This window comes from Otolemur garnettii, unplaced genomic scaffold (genome assembly GCF_000181295.1).
Source record: "Otolemur garnettii isolate 467f Iridium unplaced genomic scaffold, OtoGar3 scaffold00021, whole genome shotgun sequence".
NCBI lineage: Eukaryota > Metazoa > Chordata > Mammalia > Primates > Galagidae > Otolemur > Otolemur garnettii.
Window position 1 is genome coordinate 23,877,294 of NW_003852416.1, and position 27,626 is coordinate 23,904,919.

The 27,626-nt window shown below is 44.1% G+C and overlaps 1 protein-coding gene and 1 pseudogene across 1 annotated transcript in view; one reads left to right on the forward strand and one right to left on the reverse strand.

Moving 5' to 3' along the window:
• The window catches only part of PIK3AP1 (phosphoinositide-3-kinase adaptor protein 1), a 115,191-nt gene that overhangs the window by 73,135 nt on the left and 14,430 nt on the right, over positions 1-27,626 (forward strand). The window contains exons 9-13 of the mRNA XM_003787304.3: positions 12,622-12,717; positions 14,187-14,378; positions 16,939-17,004; positions 18,770-18,975; positions 22,381-22,453. Coding sequence (XP_003787352.1) covers positions 12,622-12,717; positions 14,187-14,378; positions 16,939-17,004; positions 18,770-18,975; positions 22,381-22,453 — 633 coding nt within the window. The remainder of the gene's footprint in view (positions 1-12,621; positions 12,718-14,186; positions 14,379-16,938; positions 17,005-18,769; positions 18,976-22,380; positions 22,454-27,626) is intronic.
• Positions 9,035-9,772, reverse strand: LOC100962663 (annotated as a pseudogene).

A 27,626-nucleotide genomic window follows, 5' to 3' on the forward strand; every position in this document is an offset into this window, starting at 1 on the left:
CTGGTGCCCATTACAATGCCCACCTGTTTTTTGGTTGTAATTGTCATTGTTGTTTGGCAGGCCCAGGGTGGATTCGAACCTGCCAGCTCTGGTGCTTGTGGTTGGCACCTTAGCCGCTTGAGCTACAGTCACCGAGCCTCAGGCTAGTCTTAAACTCCCAAACTCAGGTGATCCACCAGCTGTGGCCTCTCAGAGTGCCAGGATTATAGGTGTGAGCCACCACATCCAGCCTCTCTTGAGAATTTTTTGATTGAGACCTCATAGATTTAAACCATCAACATCCACGCTTTATTATTTAAGAGGTAAATGTCCTTAATAAGGGCAAGCTTATGCAAACACTCAGTGAAACCTGAAGCAGGCCTCTCTTGGGGTGTGTTCACTATCGCTTCATCTTTTTCTTACTTAGGTCTTTTGCCCCTGTCCTTGCCCTCAAAGAATGATATGTGGTCCCTTGACCTAGGGTGTTAATTTCGCATTGAAAGTTCCACCCAGAGACTGGTAGCTTCCCTGAGAGTCTGGGTAGTAAGGCCTCGGGAGGCCCTTGTCCAGTCTGTTTCCAAGGTAATCTTCTGGGTGGATTGTAGCTCTGCTTCAATATCTCAGAGGCTCATTTTTCTTCCATATGGAGAAAGGAGGAAAAGGAGAAAGGTGTAATATCTTGCTAGCAGAAGCTGCAAACTCTCATGAGTCTCTCTAATCAGTCCCAGGTGGCTGTTTTGCTTCATTTTACCCCTGTATTGAGCTTTTCTTTTCTACCCCATCCCTCCCTCATGGTTCTATGGCTGAGTTTTCATACACTAACTTTCTGAATTTCCTTGACAACCTCCTTAGTAACTGGCGTCTTTGTAACAGATCATCTCTAGCAGCGACTGTTTTCTTTACCTGAGCTCTCTGCTTATAGCCAGCCACACTCAGATCTGGTGCCATAGCCTGCAAGTAAGGACCTCACAGCCTGCCCTGTGGGTCTGAGACCAGCTGAAGAACAATCTGTAAGCAAAACTACTGAGTTATTGGTTTGCTTCTGAGACATGCTGCCTCCTATATCTGTACCCTTTCTTCTCAGGAATGTCTCTTCCTGCAGCTGCTGAGGCTCTGTCATCCTCCCTTTGTCCCTCTTGGGAAGCTTCTGGCTAGTAGACGTCTCAGGGGCAGTGGCACAGGGTGGAAGGCATGAGGTCTTACCAGCAAGGACAGAAGTCCCTGGGAGTCAGGGAGCTGAGCTCAGCACACTTTTTGACTTTCTAATGGTTTTTGCTCCTCTAGAAATACAAGATTGGTTTGGGGATATCAGCCCTTAGTGAAAGCATGATGGATTGAATGTTTTATAGTTAATAAGGTAAAGTCAACACCACCAGCAGCCACCTCATTCTTCTCTGGACCTACATAGATTGTGGATCAAACTTTTCTTGGGGCACTGCACACACATCCTCCTGGACTCCAGTTATTTACATGTTTCTCTGGTTCCCCACTTCTAGCCTTGATGGGAAGCACATCTTACAACACTGTGTCATCCACAGTGCCCAACACAGTGCTGTACACAATAGGTGCTCAACTATTTCATGAATTTGAGCTATCAGGAAATAAGACATAATCCTAGGCTTTGTGGTGTGGGTAGTTTGTCAGCCTTCCAACGTGAAGCCCTCAATTTCCTCACAGGTGTAGTGAGACATCTATTAGGTGTCTCTAAGTGTGGGACATCCCAGGGTCACCACATCCTGCCCTTTGGTCACCTCCTTTGGTCATCTCCTTTGGTCATCTCCTTTGGTCACCACAACCTGCCTTTTCTTTCCCGTCTTATACCTTCGTGCTGCTCCTTCTGCTTAAATTGCCCTTCCCTTTTCTCAGCTTGGGAAATACCCAGATTTCTTCACAAAGCCCAAATGCCTTTAAATTCATGCATTCATTTGTTTCTTCATCAGTTCATTCATTCACTCATTCATTCATTCAACAAACATCTGTTGAACCCCTCATGTGTCTAAGTCATACTGTGGGGGGTGATGAGGAATCGGTGGACAAGATGGCATGATCCCTGCTTTCTAGAGCTTACATTCTAGTGAGTGCTGGGTATTAAACACAAACATCACATGACTAAATATATAATCACAAACTGACGTGCCATCGAGGAAAAGGACACTTCTTTTTGAGAATGCAGGTGGGAGCTGTGTGCAGGTGGGTCACTATGCATGACTCACCGTCCCCCACCACAAACGCACTCCACAGACTAATCCTGCGTGGCAGAGGGTCTTTGTGCTTGTCAGGCGTACTGTATTGAGGAACTTCTTGTCTGCATAAGGAAATCACAAAACTTACTTGTTGCTTCTCCTGACCTGTTTATTCTTAGCCCCGTTTTCATTGCCCGTGCCAGCCATCACTCGTTAGCCCAATTTCAGACGACTATTCTCTTCTGTCTGTATGTGTCTCAGTCCACTTTCTGTTGCTCTAACAGAACACCATCGATTGGATAACTTATAGAAAAAGGAGATTTATTTCGCTCACATTTCCTGAGGCTGGAAAGTCTAAGAGCAGGATGCCACCATTAGGTGAGGGCCTTCTTCCTAAGTCACAACATGACAGAAGGTACTCCCATGGTGAGAGGGCAAGAACAAGAGATGCAGAGAGAACTCACCTTTATAACAGATCTATTCCTGTGGTAACAAACCTACTCTTGTGGGAAATGTTACTGCATTATGAGGCCAGAGGGATTAATTTTCCAACACATGAACTTTTGGGGTGCACGTTCAAATCATAGCATTCCACTCCTGGCCTCCAAAATTCATGTCCTTCTCATGTGCAAAATACATTCATTCCATCCCAAGAGCCCCCAAAGTCTTACTTCCATCATCTACTCAAAAGTCCAAAATGCATAGTCCAGAGGCTTCTTGGAACAAGGGAAGCCAATGGTGTAACTCTCAGTCTGAGGCTAAAAGCCTGAGACCCCAGGGGGCAGCTGGTCTAAGTCCTGTATTCAAAGGGTGGAACGCCTGGAGCTCTAATATCCAGGGCTGGAGAATAAAAGTATATCTCAGCTGCTGGAGTCAGAGACCAATTCACCTGTTTTCTGTTTTTGTTCTATTGAGGCCCTCAGCCGATTAGATGGTGCCTGTCCACTTTGAGGGTGGATCATTCCCACTTAGCCACTTCTGGAGGCACCTTCACTCTAGAGCAGTGGTTCTAACCTTCCTAACGCCACAACCCTTTAATATAGTTCCTCATGTTGTGGTGACCCAATTTTATGGTTGGGGGTCACCACAACATGAGGAACTGTATTAAAGGGTCGTGGCTTTAGGAAGGTTGAGAACCACTGCTCTAGATATTCCTAATTCAATCAAGATAACACCTGAGACCGGTCATCACATTGTGTCTGTCTCTCTCTTTCTCCTTCCCATCACTTCCCCCTTAGGGTATGGAAAAGTTGGACTTTTTTATTGACATGGTCAGTCAAACCATTCCGTTCTACCTAGGTGCAAACTCAGCCAGCCCGGTTGGGGTTATCTTCAAAGGTTTTACTATATTGCTTCTTGCTCTAAGACTCTTTTCTTGGCCACAAAAGATTCTTACTGGGAAAAAATTCTTTTGACTTACTTTCAGGGTTTAAAAGCCTCTCTAGATGAATCGTCTTTCAGTAGCTGACATTTTACTATATTATATACTCAGACTTGGTTTCCTATTAAATTAACAACATACGATGTGGATGGAGTTTCCACTACAGCTAAGCGGTCTAGATTCATATCCCATGAGGAGTGTTGTATGAGTGTCTTTGAGAATTCACTTTGCTTTCAATTCATCCCTTAATTAAGTGCCTGCCTGGGTGTTCTCGCATCTGCTTGAGCATCTTGCATTCCAGAAATGGGTTCTTTCTGATTGACTCCTTAAATGAAGTGCTGGGTGACTCAGTAGCTGGCACTTCCACAAGGAGACTGTGACCCCAGAGTCTCTCTGTTATTGTTGTCATTGCTGTTTTTGTCTGCTGAAATGAAAGGACTTTGCACTTTCTTTTTGGACCAGTAGGTTTCAACACATTTCAGTTTATTTTTAACTAGCAAATGATGAAGGTTAAGTGCTTGGAATCTGAAGTACAAACCCTGAGCATCCAGAATGCAAGGATTTGTTGTTTATAAAATGCCCTTTGTCTGGAAACAGACTCCTTTCATCAGCGTTCTGTGTATTTCCATGACTTGACTACTCACTGTGTGTCTGAGTTGTGTGTACACGTAGTGTTGTCAGCTCTCATAGAATTGGAGAGGGTCTTATCACTCATTAACTCCAAACAACAAGGTACATTTGAAAAAATTATTAGTAGCTTGGCACTAGGGGCTCAAGCAGCTAGGGTGCCAGCCACATACACCTGAGCTGGCAGGTTCAAATCCAGCCCAGGCCTGCCAAACAGCAATGACAGCTGCAACCAAAAAATAGCTGGGTGGTGTGGCGGGCAACTGTAGTCCCAGCTACTAGGGAGGCAGAGGCAGGAGAATCGCTTGAGTCCAGGAGTTGGAGGTTGCTGTGAGCTGTGATGCCATGGCACTCTACCCAGGGTGACAGCTTGAGGCTCTGTCTCAAAAAATATATATGATTATACATATATATATTTATTAGTAACAAAAGTAATATCTGCAACTACCAGGGGTTTAGTGTCTAATACAGGTATGGTAAATAATTTTTTTTTTGAGACAGAGTCTCACTATGTTGCCCTCGGTAGAGTGCTATGGCATCACAGCTCACAGCAACCTCAAACTCTTGCCTCAGCCTCCCAAGTAGCTGGGACTACAGACGCCCACCACAATACCCGGCTACTTTTTTGTTTTAGTTGTCATTGTTGGCAGGTCCGGGCTGGGTTCGAACCTGCCAGCTCTGATGTATGTGGTTGGCGCCCTAGCCTCTGAGCTATAGGCGCCAAGTTGGTAAATAATGTTTTTAAAATAACTTCATGTACCAATGCCAGTTAGACAGTATTGAGTGTCTGGGTGCTGTGTTGGAAAGGATTCTCAGGCCAGAAAGAATGTTATGATTGATTAGTGATGTTTTGGTGAGTACAAAGTAAGGGAAGTGAGGCCCACGTGTGTTTCTGCTGTTCATGCTCTAATTCAAAGATATTTATGTTCAATTAGGTATAAAAAGAATTATTTTATTTATAATGTGAATGGAAAGAAAGTCATTCTTAGATAACTTCATTTTTAAGGTAGATCATATTCAGAGACTCAATAATCTGATCAGTGCCTACATCAGGACAAGGCTACCTAAGTCTGTGTGTAAACAGGATGAACTTGCTTGAATGTGCGCTAATCCCTGCCCTCTGCTCCCCTCGCCAGCCCAGTGTAGGAAGGAAAGTCACAGTGCCCAGTATTTGCTTCCATCTGTGGGAGGCAGAATAATGCCCCTGTATCTGTGATTGTGCTTGGTTATGTGGCAAAGGAGAATCAAGACTGCAGATGAAATTGACTGCTAATTAGCTCACCTCAAGATACAGGGAATATTCTGGAATATCTGGGTGAGGCCAGTATAATCACAAAAGTCCTCAAAAGTAGAAAGGGCTTCAGAAAACAGACCAGAGGGGTGGCACTGTGAGGACTCAGTTCAGTTAAGCTTTCTGCACAACAGAAGATGGAAGGAAGAGGGCCTGATGATAAGGGATACTGGGGGCCTCTAGAAGCTCGAAAATGCACGGAGAAAAATCCTTCACTGGAGCGATTGCAGCCCTGATGAAACCTTGACTTTGCCCCAGTGAGACCCATCTCAAACTTCTGAACTATGGAACTGTAAGATAATACATTTATGTTAAGTGGTAATTTGTCATAGCAGCCATAGAAAACTAATATACCAACTTAGCAGCCTCAGTATAATAATAATGATAACCATGAATATTTTGTGCCTGACACTGTTGGTAAACACTTTTTAAGCATTGTCTCAACTGACCCAGGCAATTCTCCTATGATATAGGGATGGTTATTCACCCCCACTTCACAGACGGAGATAGAGAAGCTTAGTGATGTCAACTGACTGGCTCCAGGAAGCAGAGCTCATAAGAATCAGAGCTAAGATTTGAACTCACATGTCCAAAATACTAAGTCCGTGCCTCTGATAATGATGCTGATGGTGTTCTGGGCCTCTATCGTTTGCCTGATTTCAGTGGCTGCCTTTCTCTAACTTGCACGCGTCCCTGAATACAGACTGTTCAATTGGCTCCAAGCCTTTGTCAGTGTCACTACTGCCAACTTCCAGCCTCCTCTTGTGTGCAGACTACCCCTCTTCTCCTCCCTGCAGCTTTGTCCCCATCATGCTCTTCCAGCCACTCCTTAGATCCTCTGGCTTTAGACTCTGTCCTGCAGGTTGGCCTCTACCTATGATCCTGGTTGCATGGAGTAGAGCCAGCAGATTAAAGGGCTTTTGAAATGCCCCTTGGTAGTCACTGCTGAGCCACTAATAAAGAGTGTGATGGGCCTCAGGAAAGTGCAGGGCACATGGGCATGGGACCTCCAACTCTGGTCTAGACTGCAGTGGCAGAGGCTAGGCAAAGGGTAGGAGCCCACGGGCTCTGTCCAGCCGATACTTGGTGTTCAGGAGCGATGATTTAAAAAAAAAAAAAATGCACCTGACAAGCCTTGTTTGTGAGTCAAATTTCCATAAATAATTATATTGTAAAGAATTGACCAAAAAAAATCGAATTGACAATTCATTGTCTGAACATCTGTCCCTTGCTTTAAGTGTGTTCAAATGTAAAAATATGAATTGGGCATAGTTTTTACAAGGTTAAATAAGCACATGAGATATTTGAGAATATGTTTGGAAATTCACATATTACAATTAACCCATAAGCATTCATTACTCTGAAGGTAGAAGACTTGAGTGCAAACAAAGTTACTGTTTTAACAAAAAAGTATAAATCACATCCTCTTTTTTTCAGTTGTTCTCTGTTTAGGACATTAGCCTGAGTATATAGAATTAATATTAAAAATGATAGTAATAATAACAACAGCAGCTAGCATTCATTTAGCCCTTCCTATGTGCTACACATTTGGTAAGCTTCTCTTTTAATACTCGTGAGAATCCTGTGAGATATATTCTATCATTATCACCATTTTACAGACAAGGAAAGAGAAGCTGAGAGGATTTAAACAACTTGGCCCAAGATAATTATGGGCCAAGAGATAATGTAACAGCTATCATTTCCCTTTCTGCGTAAGATTTTGACCTTTGGTTGACTTCCTAGCTCTGTTACCCTGGTAACCTGATAAGAGCCAAATGTCAACTATGTTTCTAGGCAACATTGCCTATGATAAAAATGACATTTGATTGGTAAATTGCATCTGGAACTGGGAGGAGGTGTGAGGAAGTATAAATGCTTGAAAAGGACGCCATTCTTTGAGTTTTCCTGCTGGCAATGACTCTGGCATATCTCTTGTGGGGACCCTGGAAGCTATGCCTCTTGAGTGGCTGTGAGAAATACTGCTCCTATGGGACATGAGGTTTTCCAGAAAACCTGCTATGGGTTTGACTCTTTGCACCCGAGCTATTGGTCTGGAATGCCACTGAAGAATGCCTCTTGGCACTGTCCTGTTAGCTTGCATCCTACATGTTTCTGAATACACTGGTGTCAAGCATGGTCATCGTGTGAGTCTGAATGTCTTTGGACCTAAAAACACTGTTTGGTGGGGAAAAAAAAAAGGTAGAACCTGTGTATTTTGATCCTATCCCAAATTTTGAATCATCCCACTAGAAACTCTCAGCAGAGCCTCAATTGTTGCTTCCAAAATCATGCTTTTAACCTCAAGTTCAAGTCTGATTGTTTTTCATAGGTGGTTCGTGTATCATCACCTCAATTATTGTACTCTCATACACCCGTTCCACTAGTGTCATTGTAAGGTACTTGTCTTCGATAGTGTGGGCAGACAGAAGGATCATGGGATTGTCCCCAAGAGCTATGCTAACTTATTAAATAGTTTTGCTTTTGTGGTTCCTCTTCTCCTTTTCTCATTTATTCTTCTCTTTAAAAAAAAAAGAATTTTATTTTGAACTACTTTTAGTCTTAGAGAAAAGTTGCAAAAATACTAGTTTTCCTGCGCACCCTTTACCCAGGTTTTCCTAATATTAGCATCTTATATAACCATTGTACAATTATTGAAGCCAGGAAATTACACTGGCAGCAAGACCTCTAACTTGACTACAGACCTTGTTCAAATTTCACTAATTTCCCCACTAGTGTTCTTTTTCTGTTCTGGGGTCCTTTCTAGGATTTAATAATACATTTAGTTTTTCCTCTTAGTCTCCTCCAGTCTGTAACAATTCCTCAGTCTTTCCTTGTTTCCATACTTTTGGAGGGTTCTGATCAGTCATTTGTAGAATGCCCCTCAGTTTGGGTTTGTCCGACGTTTTCTATGATTAGACTGAGGTTATGAATTTTTTTTTTTCAGGAAAGATGCACCAAAGACATTTTCTTTTTTTTAAAGCAAGTACAAAGACCTAGTATACCAGCTTTACTTTTTAACCTAACCTTAACATTACATATTTAAACAACTGTCAGAACTTACTAAGATGCCAGCATTCATGCACAGCTAGAAAAGTCCTTAATTTATAGTAAACCAGAAATCTATTACCATTAATGTGTTAATATCTTTCACTGCTAAATATTGAAAAAAACTGAAATTATTTCTGTAGAAGATTCATCCTGTGGTGTTATCTTGACAGCAGGCTGACTTGGCTCACATTTCAGACACCGTGGAAAAGCATGTCCATGCTGGGGTTAGTGCATACTCTTCTTCTGCCACTACTGAGGGATCACCTGGTGTACGTTTAGTAAAAAAGCAAAGCACATACAGAGATTTAGAATAATTTTAAAGACAAATAAATGGTCCTATTATGTGGTCCCAACAATAAACTCAGTCTATGACAAATATGACTCTGATGAGCGGTTTATAAATACTTAGATTAGGTACAGTGATACTGAAAGTTGAGTTAATTTTAAATCTTCAAAAAAATGTTCCTGTTAATCCTCAAATGGTGTTTGTTACAGTTAACATTTCTGTTAAACCTGTGCATTCAGTCACTTGTTATCCAAAGGCAGCTGCTCCTTACCATTTATTGTCAGGGACTTGAGCTGGCCGTCTTCTTCAACTTCCACTCTTTCCTGACCATTCTTCATGATTTTCTTTGTAGTGATCTTTTTGCCATTAACTATTTTTGTAGAAGTTGATGTAGACTTGAAGTCACTCATCCCACTAACACCAAATGATGTGGAAGAGAATGAAGGGAGTCCCCCCAACCCCGGTGATCTAGCAACCTGAATGAAGTAAATCCTGTAAGAAATTGCACAGAAAACCCTGTCTCAAAAGAAGAAAATCCACTTCCAAAAGATGGAAATCCAGTGAAGGCAGAGAAACACGACCCTGTTCCTTAGTTTTCCCTTCCTCAGAGACCTCTCCATTTCCTAATAAAGTCCTCAAATGTGTCATCAAAGAAGTCGAATGAAAACAGGTCCCTTCCACCAAAAAATTCGCTGAACACATCCTCTGGGTTTCGGAATGTGAAGCCAAACTCAAATGAATTGTCAAAATGACTTCCACCTCCTCCAGCATTTAATCTTTTACCATATTTGTTCCTCTTTGTAGGATCTGATAACATCTCATGTACCTCAGCTACTTGTTTGAATTTTCTCTGTTTTTCCTTTATTTTCAGGATTTTTATCTGGGTGCCACTTTAGAGCCAATTTTCGGTACACCTTTTTAATATCCTTGGCTGAGGCATGTCTCTGCATGCCTAGACCTTGATAGTAATCCACCATGTTTTGTTTTTTATTTGAGACAGTCTCACTATGTGGCCATCTGTAGAGTGCAATGGTGTCACAGCTCACAGCAACCTCAAACTCTTGGGCTTAAGCAATTCTCTTGCCTCCACTTCCCAAGTAGCTGGGACTACAGGCACCCACCACAACACTCGGCTATTTTTTAGTTGCAGTTGTCATTGTTGTTTGGCAGGCCTGGGCTGGGTTTGAATCTGCCAGCCTTGGTGTATGTGGCTGGCGTGCTACCCACTGAGCTACGGGCACCGCCAATCCACCATGTTTTATATGATTGTTGGAACAGGACTCCGAGGCCCCCAGCAGGAAGGAGGGAGGGGCAGCGGCCTGGGGTTCCTTGCAACTGTGGCATAGCTGCGCTGGTGGCAGTGGCCCAGGGTTCCTTGTGTTTTCCTTTCTCTCAGATTATGAATTTTTGGCAAGAATGTCATAGAAATGACGTTTTGTCCTTCTCTGTATCTTACCAAGGGGTCATGACATGTCTGTTAATGGTGCTCATGTTTCTTCTTTTCTTCTATCTTTTAACCCCCACAAAAGTCAGCAATTAAGAAGGGGGTTTACGGCCAGGCACGGTTCTTCACACCTGCAACCCTAGCACTCTGGGAGGCCAAGGTGGATAGATTGTCTGAGCTCATGGTTCGAGACCAGCCTGAGCCAGAGGGAGACCCTGTCTCTAAAGATAGCCGGGCATTGTGGTGGACATCTATAGTTCTAGCTACTTGGGAGGCTGAGGCAAGAGAACTGCTTGAACCCACTTGAGGTTGCTGGGGGCTGTGATGCCAAAGCATTCTACTGAGGGTGACAAAGTGAGACTCGGTCTCAAATAAAAAAGAAAGGAGGGAGTTTACAGAACCCGGAGTGTGTGCATCATCATTATATTAGCATGCTATGTCCAGCAGGGCTGCTGTGGCTGCTACTATCTCCTTCCACATTTTATTTTCCTAATTCTCCTTGTAGCCCTTTCAATTTTCATCTACTGTTTAGACATGCAAATAAGTCCCCTCAATTTGATCTTTGTTAGTCCAAACAGCTGGGCCACTGCGTGATAATCTGCTACTCTATCAACAGGGATGACAGACTGTGTGCCAGATCCGCTCTGCTGGTACCAGCTGGGAGATTTGGTGATTGGTTACTAAAACTGTCCTGAGGCTGCTATGCCCTGACACAGAGTCTTGGAGATAGATGCTGGAGCCTGAAGCAGGTGTGATTTAGTAGAGGATTCAACACAGTATGAAGTATGAAGCCTGACAACAGGCCTGCAGAATTTGTCTTTCCCCTTATCTCTAGGGATATCGGACCCAAGCAACTCTTTCCTTGGGGGTATATATTCCTCTGTGCTTCATTGTTGGGTAAATGGAGAATTTCAAAGTGGATAGTTTCAAAAGATGGCTGGATTTGGGGTCAGGTGGCTGGGATTAAAAATCGAGGTTAAGGTTAAGAGAGGAGGGAGGTTATATAGGGTCTTGGTCAGATAGAGGAGAGTCCTATGCTCAGCAAAGCTCACACCTATAGAATGTATCCTCCTTCTCAATTTTCTAACTCCATGGGGGAAATGTTCCATGAGGGACAATTAAGTGAATTTAAACTGAAGTTCTAAAATAAATGAAATTTTTTTACCGTACATTTTTAGAGAATGAATTAAGTATGAGTCCTCATCAGAAAATCTCTCTGCAGACTCTATTACAGAATTCAGTGGTGACGAGAGTGGGGATATTTATTTAATCTGGTTCTTCACTTAGAATCACAGAGTTCTGAACTAGAAGAAATCAAGGCATATTGTATTCAATGGACTGTGTCTTCTATGTTTGGAGACATAAACTGTCTGTTTTTTGAATGATAAGGTAATACAAACATGATCAGAACATGGCATTTCTTTATGTTTTGAATGGGCAGAAAAAACTGAAATATAAGAAGGTATACAGTGGAGTAGCTTTCTCCATTTCTTGTCCCCATCAATTAGTTCCCAGGAAACCACTCATCTTAATTTCTTGTATCTCCTTCCAAGTTTCTTCTTACATATGCAAGCAAATGACAAAAATAAAACCTTATTTTGCCTTCTTTAGGTAGCATCTTAATTATCTAACACGTTGGATTTTTTGAAGAGTTGAGTCTTCAGATTTATCAGAATCTTCAAAAATAATTTTTCTTTTTAAAAATATGTCTCAGATTTTAAAAACTTGAATATTATGGTCCCCATTGCAGTCTCCTATTAACCCCGTCCAGAACTGAGCTGTCCTCCCTTCCTTTCCAGAGGTAACTACTACCAGGAATTCAATCAACACTTATCATTCCCAGCATGTTTATATACTGACTACCTATTTATGAATTCATAAACAATTTATAATATTGTTTTGTAAGGCTTAAAACTTTACATAAACAGTATCATACTATAAACACCTAACTTTTTCACTCAGCATGTTATGAAGATGAAATTACATTGAGAGAAGTGACTTCAATGCATTCTTTTAAACTGTTGTAGAATGTTCCATTGTTTGAATAAACCACAGTTTTTCACTGTTGTTCCTGCTTCCTTTTCCTTTCTGTAGTGCACAATTCTATGGTGTAGATATTTAAAAATTGAGCCCATTCTTTCCAATGCCAGTGAGCAACTTTTGAGGCCTATGGTCCAAGAAAGGGCCTGAGGGTTGTGACTGGTGCTCTACACTTACTGGGTGTCTTGATTGAGTAGATGGATGGAGGAAGGGATGGATTGATGGATTGGCAAATGCTTGAATTTGGTAAATAAGTTGCCAAATTGTATAAATCCATCTGTGAAATCTCCTCACCTGTGTAGAAGAACAATGTATCAATTCTTTGTCTCTTTTTCCTTCTAGATGTTGAGATGCTTCAGGCCAGTACATCGAATCCCATCCCTGGAGGTAGTGTCTGTCGGACCATTAAAGACTCTATGATCCGCAAATTTTTAGAAGGTAAGTTGTAGCGATGAGCAGGAAAGCAAAAAAGAAGGAAGGGGAAGCAAAAGTAAGCCATTGCCTGGTTCCATATGAGGGTTGCTCCAAGAGATGGGCTGCTGCATACTTGGTGTGTGATGTGATCATAGGCACTCTGCCTCTCTCCCACTTGCCCGGAACCCCCAATCAGCCCATTACAGGCAGGTCAAAAATTCCTGCCATTGGACTGCTCATTTGGGTAAACGAGTTGCCTCTGCCAAGACCTCTTTTAAAATAAATGTATCTACTTTCATTTGGCCAAAAAGTATTATTGAGTACCTACCATATGCAAAGCACGGTACTGGATGTGAGGGCTGGGGACACAAAAATTACATAGGATCAGTGCCTTCAGGAACTTTACTTTCCAGCAGAGGGGAATATAAACAAGTATCACTAATTTGAAGCTGTGTTGTATAGTAGCTAAGAACACAGACTCTGATCTAGTTCCAGTTTCTTCCTTCAGTTATTCAACTTTAGGCAAGTTATTCAACTCCTCTGGGCCTCAATTTCCTCAGTCCTGAAATTGAAGATGAATGTTATGAGAATTAAATGGAATTATTATACTATAGGTCTCAGAGCAGGCCAGACATATAATAAACAGTTAATAAAGACTTATTCCTGTTGTTTTTAGTATGGAAGGTATCAAAGGTATTAAGTTGTATGGGTAATTTCTTTTTTTTTGGTCGGGGCCAGGTACCTCCAGTATATGGGGCTGGTGCCCTACTCCTTTGAGCCACAGGTGCCGCCCTACTATGTGTAATTTCTTAACCCTGTCTAATTGTTTGCAGTTTACAGTGGGGTCTGTAGATATGAAAACCAAATACTGAGAGGAAAATACCTAAAGCAGTTGTAGATGAACCACAGTGTGGCCAACTGCCTATTTTGTAAATAAAGTTTTATTGGGACACAACATGCCCATTCATTTAGTACTGTTTATGTCTGCTTTCATGCTATGAGAGCAGAGTTGAGATATTTACCATTTGAGGCTATAAAAATTAATATTTGCTGATCTTCTACTCTAAAACTTACTGTTTCCGTGAGAGGGCAGCCCAGGGGAATGTGTTTTCAGCCCTAGGTGAGAAGTACCACTTTTACTGGACAGTAGGCAGCAAATGCCCCACCTTTCTTACCTCGGGAAGACCCTGACAGCCAGTCTTACCCAGGGTTTCCCCCAGTTCTAAGAGGATGAATAACTGAATCTCAGCAGTACAAGTGAGGTGACAGATCCTGGTGAGCACATCCTTTTGCTGCATGGATGGTGGCAAATGAAGGTGATGTCTGTCTTCCCAGTTGCTTTGCATAGTGTTCTGGGTGGATGATGTAGCAGATGGTATTTGCCAGAGGGCAGTACTGAACAGATGGACTGTGGTCACTTGCTCTGCTCTGTGACTGGCAGTCACCCACTTGGTTTGGCCACTGCTTTCAGTCATTTTTCTTTTTGTTTCTAGGCAACAATGGAACCAATTTGGAGAGAGAGCTACACCATCCTGGGCAGGAAGAAGATGTATATCACATGGTAGATGATGATGAGGCCTTTTCCATGGACCTAGCCAGCAGGCCCCCTGTCCCAGTGCCCAGGCCAGAGGCCAGTGCTTCTGGGGCTCACCAGCTGCCAGATAATGAACCATACATTTCTAAAGGCAAGTGTGGCAGGGAATGATGTCTTCAGAGGATCTCTGAAGGAATTTCCTGGATTCCCCTGGCTTTGTGGACCACTGCTCAGAGACTGTCCTGTCCTGAATGCTTTCTAGCCATCCACAGCAGATAGGGTCATAGCACAGGGCAGATTCTGAAGCTGGACTAGCAGCAGTGATTAGAGTGTTGTTGTTGGCCTTCTTGGAGGCATTCATGCAGTAGGAAAAACAGAGATAATCAAGAACCCTGAGAACCCTCCTTCTTATTATTTTTAATTTTTAATATTGAACATGTGTTGAACTCTACGAAGAGTGCTCTGTCTGGAGCATGCCATTTAACCTTTATGATAACCTTTTAGGTAAGTACCATCACTACCCCCATTTCACAAATGACTAAATAGAGGCTTACAAGGTCACTCAACCACCACATGGCAGAGCCAGGATTCGAACTCAGGGAGTCTAACTCCACAGTTCTGTCTTTTAGTCACTATGCTAGGCTGACTACCAACCTACATTAATAAAAATTGTGTTTTGACTTATTCATAATTGTCTCTGAGACATCAGTTAGATACTGACAGCGTTGTCAGTTTCACTGTCTTTTAGAACTTGATTGTATTAATATGGTTACAAGTACAAATTGCCAGATCTGTGCTCCTGAGCTGCATTCCATCTTTTAAAAAAATAGTATAACAATGTTGTGGAAATTGTGGCAGAAGGAGATCATAAATGGGGGAAGGTAGAGCTTGACCAGAATCCCAGGTAATTGAGTTCAGGTTGCCAGGTGAATACAGGATGCCCAGTTAACTTTGAATTTCAGATAAATAGCAAGTAAGTTTTAAGTGTAAAACTTACCAAGTACTGTCTGTGTCAGTGGCTGCCATCTCCTTGATTAACATCTCCTTGGACATGCACACTCTTTATCCCCTATCATAGACCCCTAGGTCTTAACATTTCTCTGCTCACTGGCCAGATCCCACCTGTCAGCACCCTGTGTCTCTCAGCCTACCGGCTTCCTCCGCCATCCGGAGCCTCCTCTGTTCTCTCACAGGATGGGCTGGGGTGTTGGGGAATTAACACACATGGCCATCGCCCTCAGTGACTGACAGCGGGTGGCCGATGACTGCCCTAGCTTGGTTGACCCGCTGGTGGGAGGACCCTGAGTTGCACATCCTACCTTGCTCCAGGGATCCCCAGCTTGCCCATAGTAACAACTTGCTTAATAACCCACCATTTATTGCTTCATCCACTTCCCTGTCTTACCTCTCAAATAGACTACTTATTCTCAATCCTTGTCTTCGAATCTGCTTCTAAGGGAACAAAAACTAAGAAACATACACATATATATTGGTAATTCCTAAATGGCAGAGGTAGTAGGGGACAGTATTGATGACATAGGGAGGCAGTTGGACAGAAGCAAGAGTGATTCTTAAAGAGCCCAGATGGACTCGCTAGAAAACTGTGGAGAAAGGAAAGGAGACAGGAGAGGACACAAGAGGCAACGTCTTGGAGGCAGAATACGTGGCTTCATCCTTCAGGTCTTGTATTTTCCAGCTGTATTGCATAGGACATTGGGTAAGTTATTTCACTCTTTTTTAGCTTTAGTTTCCTCATCTATAAAATGGGTGTCATAATAACATATGTAGGCATTAAGGGATATGTCATAATAATACATAATATTATTCTGCACAGCGTCATCGTGAGGCACAGATGAAATACTACACAAAGAAGTAGTTTATGAACTGTAAGGTTCTGCACAGACATCACTGGGGCTGACTAGCATAGCTGGCTATGGCGTTGCTGACTACAGGCATCAATCTCCAGGTGTAGATGTGAATAATGATAATAGAGCTAACACAGTGCTCACATTGTCAGGCACTGTCCTAAGCTCTTCTGTGTATTAACTCAGTAAACCAATGAAGGTGCTATTATCATCCTCATTCTATAGATAAGGAATGGAGGTAGGGGAGGTAGGGAGAAGTCAAGCCTCTTGGCCAAGATCATATTGCTCATCAGTGGCAAAGCCAGGATTTGAATACAAGGAGAATCATTCAGAGCCCAGGGAGCCAAAATCAACACGCTGTCTTACCGCTAAGTGTACATTAGTCATGTCTCTGTTTTTTCCATTAACCTTTGTGACCCAGTCCCTTGTGAATGACCTCATCTTAGTCCCTTTGGAGCTATGCACACTTTTCCTTTTATTCTCAAGCTTCAGGGTCTTCCATGGCTAGCTTCAGATGCTCAGGGACCTGGGCACGAGTTCTTGTTCCCGTCACCCTTTTTTTAAATGATCTTGTAAATGCCGATCGTGTTCTCTGGCTGCCTTTGTCCTTCTAGGTTTGAGATCTTGTCTGGGTGGTCTGTCTTTATTTGATAATTCTTGTTTCTTCTTGGTTGCCTCCTAGAGTTTTGATTTACAGAGCTGCACACAGTGATCCCAGGTGTGGATTCGTTATTATTTTTTGTAGGAAATTTTGACAATTTTTTTGGTAAATATATTAAAATATTTTAAAGCTCTTTAGAAAGATGTCTACCTTGGTGTTTACTCAAAATATTCTTTCTATCATAGTTTTTGCAGAAAAAAGTCAAGAGCGGCCTGGGAATTTCTATGTTTCCTCAGAGAGCATCAGGAAAGGTAGGCTGGGTGTTACATGAACTGAACTTTTGGGTCATAAAAGACTTCATATTTCAGTGATTCCCAAGTGTAACAACAATTTCTTGGTATTGAAAAGATTGAAGAGATACCTTGGGGTGGAGACTCCTTTATTGGTAGTAAAGAGAGAGAGGAAGAGATCGGGGCACCCTAGAATATTGTACAAAGTGATCACACAAAGGACATTAATATAGTAGAAAGTGTCCACAGAGCACAGAAAAGTGACATTGGGGATGATGGCGACAGGAGGAAAATAGGCGGCCCCGCAGCTGGGCCTTCCCTAATGATACAGCCTATTCACTTACCCTATCTATACTAGCTAACCTATACTTTCATTCAACTCTTTTTTAAAAGATATTTTGCTTGCCATTGTGTAACAATGACATCTCACTTTCCTAAAAACTTTTAAAGGAAGCTTGAGAAGCTGAATGCTCTTTTGTTTTTTGATTAATTTCCTTGTGCTAAACAGACATTTAGTATTTTCCCATTGAGGACTCTTTTGAAAAGTAGTCCTGACACCATCTAAGCATTTGGAGGCATCCCCCCACCCCCACCCCAAGCACTTTGGGGAGGGAGCCTGAAACTGGTGGGTTTGTGCATTTTGTTTTTCCCTCCACCCTATCTCCTAATACCCTTAAAGACAGCCTTGGAAAGGGCAAAACCAGGAGACAGGCATGTGAGTGTGTGTTGACAGATGAGTGAATGGTCAGGAAGAAGGACAGAATTCTTTGAGGCTTTTTCAATACCCACTGGTGAAACCATCTCTCCTTTCACTTCTTATGTCCCTGAGTCACAATGAGAAATTTAGAATCAAGTTAGCCCCATGTGACTGGGGTAGGAAAACGTCAAGTTGTCCTCTCCTGCCTCGATGACCCTATCATCTCTGTACATAGCTGGAGAGAGAGGAGCTTGTCTTCATATTTCCCTGGAAGAAATTCCCTACAGAGCTGGAGTCACAACCTGGAGAGAGAGGAGCTTGTCTTCATATTTCCCTGGAATCTCCAAAGCAAATAGCTATGAACTTGTAACATGGAAAAGAGTTGGCACAGGGACAACCCAAGGATAGCCAGTTGGCACCCAGCACCTGGTTTATGTGTTTAAATCAGATATCTGGGGCTGTTGGACTTGGGTCACGATTCCATTTGTGTTCCAGTCTCATGGGGCGTTTCGTGCCTTTCAGTCCACAGTCCTTGTGCCTCATGCTACTTAGAGGGCTGGAAGTAACGCTAAAGTCTTCCTCTATATTCTCTTCTGGGAGTGGATTTACATTTAAAGCAGTGATGATCTCTCCCTTTCCAGCAGACATTTGGCAATATCTAGGGACATTGTGAGTTGTCATAACTAGGGAAAGGGGTGCTACTGGAATCTGAAGGGTAGAGGTCAGGGATGCTGCTGAACGTTTCCCAGTCCACAGAACATCCATAACAAAAAATTACCTGGCTCAAAATGTCAATCCTGCCAAGGTTGAGAAATGCTGGTCTAAAGACATCTCAATAATGAAGGCTTGGGGGAGTCAGCAGATTTCAGATGTTGCAGCCTTGTCTACTTCAGTGTGGTAGGCTTTGAAATCATTAGCTGCTTCCTTCTCCACTGATTCCATGTCAGACTTACCCCTTCTTGATTCTGCACGTAATTGTTCTTTTGAGACGTGTCCTCTTGATCCAATGACCAGCTTGTTAACCTCACTCCTCCGGTCAGCTGTCCCCAGTGGGGGAGCTGTCAAGCTGAATCTTGCTGTCTTTTCCAGAGCCACCTGTCAGACCGAGCAGGGACAGGCCCCAGTCCAGTATATATGACCCCTTTGCTGGGATGAAAACACCAGGCCAGCGGCAGCTTATTACCCTCCAGGAGCAGGTGAAGCTGGGCATCGTGAACGTGGACGAGGCTGTGCTCCACTTCAAAGAGTGGCAGCTCAACCAGAAGAAACGCTCTGAGTCCTTCCGCTTCCAGCAGGTAACTGGCTGTGTATGGGATCTGTTTGATGTCTGTTTCTCCACCAGACAGTGGAGGAGGGCATGTGAGTGTTTGTGCATTATTGTACGTTGGTGAGTGTGTCTCTTTGTTCCATTCCAGGGCCTGGGCCCACATGTGGCTTTCTGGATCCTTGAGTATGGCCTTTTGATTGAATTCAAATCCTAAAAGGCTTTGTTCTGCGAAGTTTGGATTTGGTCACGGGGTCTCACTGGGCATCTGGAGGGCCATAGGCCTCCCTACCCTGCGTATTCCCTGGCTGAGAGCTAGAAGCTTTTCTGGATGCTGTGAGGCTGGGGGTCAGCAACAAAGACTAAACCAGAAACTCCAATTCTGCCACTGCTGCTTCCCTCTGCATCTGGCTCTCTACCTTTGCTATCTAGCTTTTTTCTTAAAAAAAAAAAAGTTCTTATCTCTACTAGTGCCAAATCCTCCACACAACTATTACGGTTGAGAGCTCAAAGAGAATTTGGAAAGCTCCCAAGGAATATAATTAAATGAATAAAACAAAGTACAGATACAAAGCTACCCAACTTAAAGCAAGTTGTGTGTGCGCGCGCGCACACACACACACACTACATTTCCATGGGCGTATATGTAAATGCAAAACAATGGCCTGGAAAGGGCCAACCCCTGCCCACGCCACTGGTTACCCCTTGGGAAAAGAGGGCTGTGCTGGAGGAGAGTCCTGTTGTATGGTTTGAAGCTGTTTATGAGAATATTTAAGACCATATGTGTACTCCATATACACTTACAAACAATCAAAAGAACTCAGACTCAACCTTAGGAAGCATTGTCCCTAGGTCCTATGCCTTCATATTAAAAAAGGAGAAAATTGGGCCCAGGTTAAGGGACATGCACAAGACCACCACTATGGCTTTTTCTCTCCACCCCCCATCCCCACTCCAGGGTGCTTCTCAGTGGTGTGTAGTCTCTCTTCCAAGGACCAACCAGATCCGACCCTACTTAGCTTCTATGATCAGACAGGATTGGGCATATTCAGGATGATGGCTGGAGACCCTGGTATGTGTGTTCCAGTCTCTGTTCTAGTAGGCCAGGACACACCGGCTGTCAGGGCAAGTGAGCAAGCAGCACCCTCCCTGCCTGAGATGGGAACCTTGCCTTCTGGGAGTGGATGAGGCAGGGACCTGCTCAGAGAGCAGCATTTGTTGGGCTCTGACAGCACTTGTGGGGCCCTGTGCTAAGTGTGGAGTAGACCTAGACTCTCTTACTCCTCAAAGCATGCATGTGCAGTAAATATTATTCCTTCTATTTGACAGAAGACAGAGGCGAAGTGGCAGTCAGGGTTCAAAGCAGTCCTTTCTCACTCCAGAGCCTGTGCTGCCTTTGCTACATGTACTTGTGTCTTCTTAGTGCTCCTTAAGATGAGGGGCACACACTCTGCAGTCACCTCCCTCCCCCTGGGGTTCGGAAAGATGGGAAGCCACCTGTAGTGCCAGATGCAGGAAGCCAGGGCCCTTTCCTGCAGGAGTCCAAGGGAGGTGGACTCTCTGTCTTGCTGAGAATAGGCTCATTTTGGACAAATAATGATTACAATGATTTTTTTTTCTCCTTGCCAAGTTGTACAGCCACGTGGCAGGTTGTTAAGAGCAGCCAAGATTCTGGAGCTGGCCGCCTGAGTTTACATCCTTGTTCTGCCACTTGTAGCTGGGTGACCTTGACCTCATGTGCCTCCATTTTCCCACCTAGTGAAGGAAGAGAATTAAGCCATATAAAGCCATTACTGGCCTGGTGCTTAGTAAATACTGAATAAATGTGAGCTATCTTTCTAGGTTTATATCCCTGAGACTTCTTTCTCTCCCATGAACTTGCCCAGAACTCTGATGTATAACCGATAACCAGGGTTCACATTTAACATGGCAGAGAACCCCAGCCCAGGGGAGTCACACTGTTCTGTGCAGCCCCCTAATACTTCCTGAGTTCTCCCATGCAGGGTTGGTGGTACAGAGACCATTCCTCCTCCTTTTCCTCTGCCTCTCTGTCCCCCCTTCTGTCTCTTTCACGTCTGCCTCTCATAAGTGGGCACTGCCCAGCTTCCCTTCAGCTCCTTCTTTGTGCAGTCTGTGTCTCCAGTTCCAATTTCTAGCCACCAGCCTGGTGTGTCCTCTTGAGGTGCCCTGTGCCTCTCCAGGTTGCTCTCCTCTCCCAGGTCCCTTTTCCTGCTCAGTGCATGGACACCTGCCAGAGACTGAAGTCAGATGTCAGCCTCTCTCTGTCCCGTCTCCCAGGCTCCCTCGTGTGCAGTCTGCTCCGTGTCTTGGTTGGTCTTGCTTAGTGGTGTTCTTCCTCTTACATCTGTTCTAGTCTCTTCATTTCCCAGCCACGTACCAGTGTGGCTTCTGTCGCCTACATCTCTCTGACATACTGCATAGTGTGTGTGGGGTGTCTGCTTTCTTCCAACTCCGTTAAGCAGAACTGTAAAGTGGTGACCAGCTCACATTGTTCAGAGCTCCCTGCAGCTTCCTGAACAAAGCTCCCTCTCCTTAGCCTGCAGTTGCAAACCAACCACCGCTCCAGTTTGGCCTCCTGTAGTTCCCTCATGTGAACCTTCTGCTCCAGCTAGATTGCCTGGATGTTTTCCCTGACACATCTTTTCTAGAATGCTCAGCCACTTAGCCTCTAGGTTATTGTTGTTGAATGACTAAAATAGCAACAATCTCTACCCTCACATATCTATTTAACATTTATTGAACACCCACAATGGACCAGATGGCAGGATCACAGAATGGTACAGGCCCTGATCTCTTGCTTTTGGAGAGTTCACAGTATTTCCAAAGAGGCAAGGCATGTGTGTGCACACACAAATACATGCGTGCATACATGTGCACACACACATAAGAAGGCAGCATAGTCCAAGTACCAGATAGTTGGCATGGACATTCTCTGAGGACCGAAGCAGTCTGGGAAGGCTTCAGGGAGAAGGTAGGCCTTGACACAGGCCGGGAAAAGACTCATGGAGAGGAAATCACTGTCCTTCAAGGTCAGGAGAGTGAGGTGAGAACACAGTCTCGGAGGCAGGAATGTACGTGGCATGTTTGTGAGCAGGTAAGAGACCAGCTTGCTAAGGAGCATACCTGGGAGAAGGCAGTAGGTTGTAAAGCTGAGATAGACCTAGGAACCAAAGGGTTTATAAAAGGACACGTTTTGGGAGAAGAGATGTCTGGTCCTCTGGCTCAAATTCCATAAGTACTTAGATTTTTCTGGGGGCCAACTGCAAATGCATAGAGCCTCCTTTGCATGTTGAAATGTTATTGCAATGTGATATTCCTTGCAGATGGCTAAAATCAGAAAGAAACTCTAATGGCTGGACTCCACAGGGCATTCTTTTGGTGTATACCTGAAAAATAAACTGAATATTTTTTACAGGAAAATCTTAAACGGCTGAGAGATAGCATCACCCGAAGACAGAAAGAGAAGCAAAAGTCAGGAAAGCAGGCAGGTATGTGGTTTCCTGGGGTGCTGCGTTGTAGAGACATTGCTGTCATCTGTTGTCCTTGACTTTCCTTTTCATGGTGGCCCAAGTTAGCAGACCACTTGTCCAGCATCCACCACCCTGTTACAGATCTGGGTCCCCCACTAGACTGTGAGGGCTTTTCAGACAATAGTTTTGTCTTATTTATGCGTCAACAGTCTGGTGCCTGGTACATAAGACATGCCCAGCAAATGAATGAATAGATGGATTCAACCTCCCATTCAAAGAGGATGGTGATGCTTTTTCTCTAGGCACCTGACTCTCCCCTTGGCAATTAGGAAGACATATACTTTTTGAGCAGAGAAAGGTGAAAACCTCATTCAGATGTGTCTGTGTTTGAGTCTGATGGAGAATGGCATCATCAGCGTCCATATCATATGCTGCTTCAGAAGCTCAGGCCCCAGGGTTTGCAATAGCAGGATGTGAATTCCAGTGGTGCACACTGTGGACTGGGCCCTCTACTCCCCTTGACCTGCCACCCTGTACCACCACCCTGAGCAAGGAAGGAGTCATTGTTTGCCCACACTGCACCTTACCACTGAGAGCCTCGGGCTTGGTGGGCCTCTGTGACTTACCCAGTCCAGCCTCATAGCAAGAGGAGGTAGCAGGAAAAGGCTTTAATGGAGCCCTGTTACATAAAGAACTAAGGTAAAAATCTAGCACCCCACAACTTCCATAGTCTATCTCCAATTGCCCTTAACAGCCCCACCTCTCATGAGCCTGGTAGCACCCAGCCCCACCTCTCATCAGGCTGGTACCACCCAGGTCTCCAAACAGGACATCTCCCTCCCACCCGCCTCTTGCTCAGGCCTCTTCCTTCTCACCAGTGTGAAAACAACTGGGCTGCAAGACAGTTGCAGCTGCAAGCAGTGCAGCTTCCTGTACTGCTCCAGGCCATTGTATTCCTTCTTCATTCCAGCCCCTTTAGAACCTGGAATCCTTTCCATTCATCTGCCACTTCTCTTTTTCTGCCTCTGATTGCTCCAACCTCATGCCTTCCTTCAAACTATCAGCTGTCCCCAGAGATTCTGCCTCCAAATACACGTCCTAAATATGATCATTTCTGACCACTTCCTGTGCCATAGCTGCAGCCAACCCATACTGTCCCCTGCCTGGACTCTAGTGCAATAGCCTCTTTAGTTGGCTTGCCCTGTGAACTTTTGTCCCTCTGCAGTTAATCCTCCAAAGTTCCTCCAAGCCGTAGTTTTAAAAATAAAAAAATTAGGTAACTTTACTCCCTTGCTCAAAGCCCTTCAGGGGCTCTTATCCCACTCAAGGTAACATCAGACCCCTTCCCATTACCTCTGCAATCCCAGATGGCCTGCGCCCAGCTCTCCTCCTCCATTCTCGCCCAGGCTGAGTGCTCCGGTGGAGGTGGACTATTTTTTGTTGCGGTAACAAGCCAAGAGCATTTCTCCCTCCAGGCCTTTCCCCCACATCTTCACTTCTGGCTCTTTTTCACCCTTCAGAGTTCAGCTATACTGTCTCCTTCTCAGGGAGGTCTTCTCTGTCATTCTGTCCTGAGTGGCCCAGCAGGACTCGGTTCCTGCTCCCTTGCTTCCCTCTGTCCACATATCACAGACTGGAATTCTCTTATGTTTCTATTCTCATGGTTACAGCCCAACACCCTGTCTCTCTCCTATTGTGACCTCTATACAGGTAAGATCTTGTTGGTTGTGTGCTCTGCTGAGACCCCAGCATGCTGTGGGGTGCACTGATGGTGCTCACGAAGTCTTTGTTGGAATGGTTGGTTTCCATTTGGTGGCACCATTCATTCATTCATTCCACCAGGCACCCTGCCGAATACAGAGACCTAGCAGACACTGTCTTCACCTTTCGTAGCTAATCAGTTAGTTGTCTTTTTATTCACTCAACTCTGGTTTTCCCTGCTGTGATCTGTCCTACACGCCTTGCACAGTGTTTTGCAGATAGCAGTAGCCTAGCGAATGTTAATGTTTTCAACTGTTTGGGAGAAAAGGGGGTAAGAAGTTATAACTATGACAGAAGGTCAGAGAGGTCACCCTAAGACTTCTGCTTGGGTGTCCAGATTTTTAATTTATGCTTAGGTCACCCTAAGACTTCTGCTTGGGTGTCCAGAGTTTTAAATTTATGCTGCTGCTAGTTGAGTTCACACTTGTCTGCCTCCTGGTTGAGAGGAGGAGAGTGGAGAAAAGGCAGAAATTCTGTTTTAAGATCTGCAGAGTCATCCCATGGTCAGATAATAGGGCTCCACATGGTAAAAGGACGGAGGTGCTTTTCAAAATAAGAGCACGGGCCAGGCGTTGTGGCTCAGTCCTGTAATCCTAGCACTTGGGGAGGCCGAGACAGGTGAATTGCTTGAGTTCAGGAATTCATGACCAGCCTGAGTAAGAGTGAAGCCCTGTCTCACAACTAGCCAGGCGTTGTGGCGGGCACCTGTAGTCCCAGCTACTCAGAGAGCTGAGGCAAGAGGATCACTTCAGCCCAAGAGTTTGAGGTTGCTGTGAGTTATGATGCCACAGCACTCTATGGAGGGCAACAGAGTGAGACTAGTCTCAATAAAATAAAAGCACAAGATCCCAAATATAGATACCTTGGTTAAATAAAACATGTCAAGCTTTTAAATATAGGCAGCACCAAAAAATCCTCAAAGTGGTGGTGCATCCAGTGTTTGAAGGCTGGGCACTGCAGTGTTGGTGTCACATGTGCTCAGCAGTCTGGAGTCGAGAATTGAGCCTTCTGGGTGTCATGACATCCTGACCACCCACCCAGGCTCCACCTGGTGCCTAGAGGTGTTGCAACAAGGCAGAAACACAAGCAGAGGGGTAGAGGAGTATTGACATGGACCCTGGGGCCAACAGAGGGTCAAATTCCTGCTCTCTGCTTACCCCAATTGGCGGGGAGCCATGAGCAAGACACTTCATCTCCCTGAGCCTCAGTCCTCAAGTAACAAACAGCAAAAATGAAAGTCCCACCCTACTGGGGTTCATGCAAGGATTGAATGAGTTAGGATATAACTGGTGTCTGGCACAGTACTTGGAACGTGGAAGCACTCTCAAAACTGTCTGCTCTCATGATCACATAGACCCACACACCAGCTGCTGTCTACTCAAGGCCATCCAGAACAAGTGCACTGGGCCAAGCCTCACCCTCCAAGGTCAGACCCTAGAATCACAAGTTTTGAGACATCATGGAAGGTTCATGCAAGGCTAATCAAGGCTCTAAATAAGTGATTTATACTCATCAGTAGCTATAGTCTGAATTAGAATGGTCAATATCTACCTTTTCCCAAAGCAGACCCTCTGGGGGCACCTGTAGCTCAGAGGTTAAGGCACCAGCCACATGCACCAGGGCTGCCTGGCCCTGCTAAACAGACAACAACAACAACAAAATAGCTAGGCGTTGTGGTGGGCGCCTGTAGTTCTAGCTACTTGGGAGGTTGAGACAAGAGAATCGCTTGAACCCAAGAGTTTGAGATTGCTGTGAGTTATGACACTGTGGCACTCTACAGAGGGCAACAAAATGAGACTGTCTCAGTTAAAAAAAAAAAAAAAAGAAGAAGAAGCAGACCCTCTGATAAGGAATTTTTGAGGGAGAGGGGTGCCAAGCATTTTTGGTATTTCTATCAGGGGCTTTAATTAATGTCGTAACTGTTGAAAGATTAAACTATATATAATTTGCCACTGAACAAGAATGACTGAGGCCACAAGCAATCTACATGAGGATGATGTCTCCCTATCAGTCCCAAAAGCATCCTTGTTTTTTCTTTTTATTCTAATAAAATATATATAACAGAATATACCATTTGAGCCATTTTTAAATGTACAATTCAGTGGAATTCACAATGTTGTGCAGCCATCACCACTTCCATTTTTAGAACTTTTTCCTTCCTGATGAGTATTTGAGAGCAAATAGTTGGTATAGACTGTGGTCCCAGGGAAATGGTAGGGATGGGGAAAGGAACTGGGGAAGGAGTCAGTGGAGGACACCCACCCATTGTTGCCCTTGAGGGGCAAGAGAACTGGGACACTTGCACACTGATCCTGTCAGTCACACTGACTGGTGCACTCATAATTTAGGGGCTAGAAGAAGCCTCAGTCAATTGGATATTGGACCCCATACTGCATGGTGAGGCCAAGGGCATCAGAACATCTGCCAAAGAGAAGGCATCATTTAGAGTTGAGTAAATATGACATATTAGTTAACTCCACAAAACTTGATTATGTATGACATACTACCTTGTGATGACCTATTCTGTGAGTTTTCACACTGAGTTCCTTGACGGGCCTCAGGGCTGCTACATGTGTTTGTAGGGGTGAGGTAGGAACCTGGGCTGGGAGGTGAGGTTTGGGGGATGGGAGGATATGGATTAGGTTCCACAGGGTTTAGGGCTAGTTATTCTGCTTTGGCTGTTGAAGCTCCTTTTAAAAATCTGTCTTCCACGGTGAATTTCTGTTTTTACTGGAGGAAAGAATTCTGCTTCACCAAAAGCAATTGACACACAATTAACATTGAGCTATATGAAAATTAGGGTTGATGAATGGCATTTCTACTTAAAGGACCTTTTCTGAGAATGCGACTACTCTAAACACAAGGACTATTAATTTGGAAAATTCGTTTGCTTTAAAAAAATTTTTTTCCCTTCTTTTGGGTTAGAACACCAAGGATCATTAAAAACTGAGACTTTGTTCAAAAGAACTTGTTCATTTTTCTTCAGCCCCAGGAGGTTGTTTTGCTCTTACTGGGATGGTACAGAGTGTTGAAATCAGAGAAGGGCTGCAGAGACTACTGGCTTGTTGAAAGCCATTCCCCTCAGAGAAGACAATCAATATTTGTGTTCTGGGTGTATGGGGCAGATCAGAGTGGAGCAGGCTTGGTCCCAGGAACCTGGTTTCTGGTCCTAGCTTTGTCACTGAGTTACTTAATGCATTCTAACCATTTCATGTCTCAGTTTCCTCTTTGTGGGTTACACCTGACTTACTTACTGGAGAAGTCGTGAAGTTCAAAGGAGATATAATAATGCATGTAAATGCACTTTGGGAAAATACTATGCAATAGAATAATAATTATTATTCCTGGCATTGCACCTTTATTCAGAGAATATCAGGATTTTGTAAACATTTAGACTTGCTCTACCTGATTTTTTTGAACTTTTGACTTT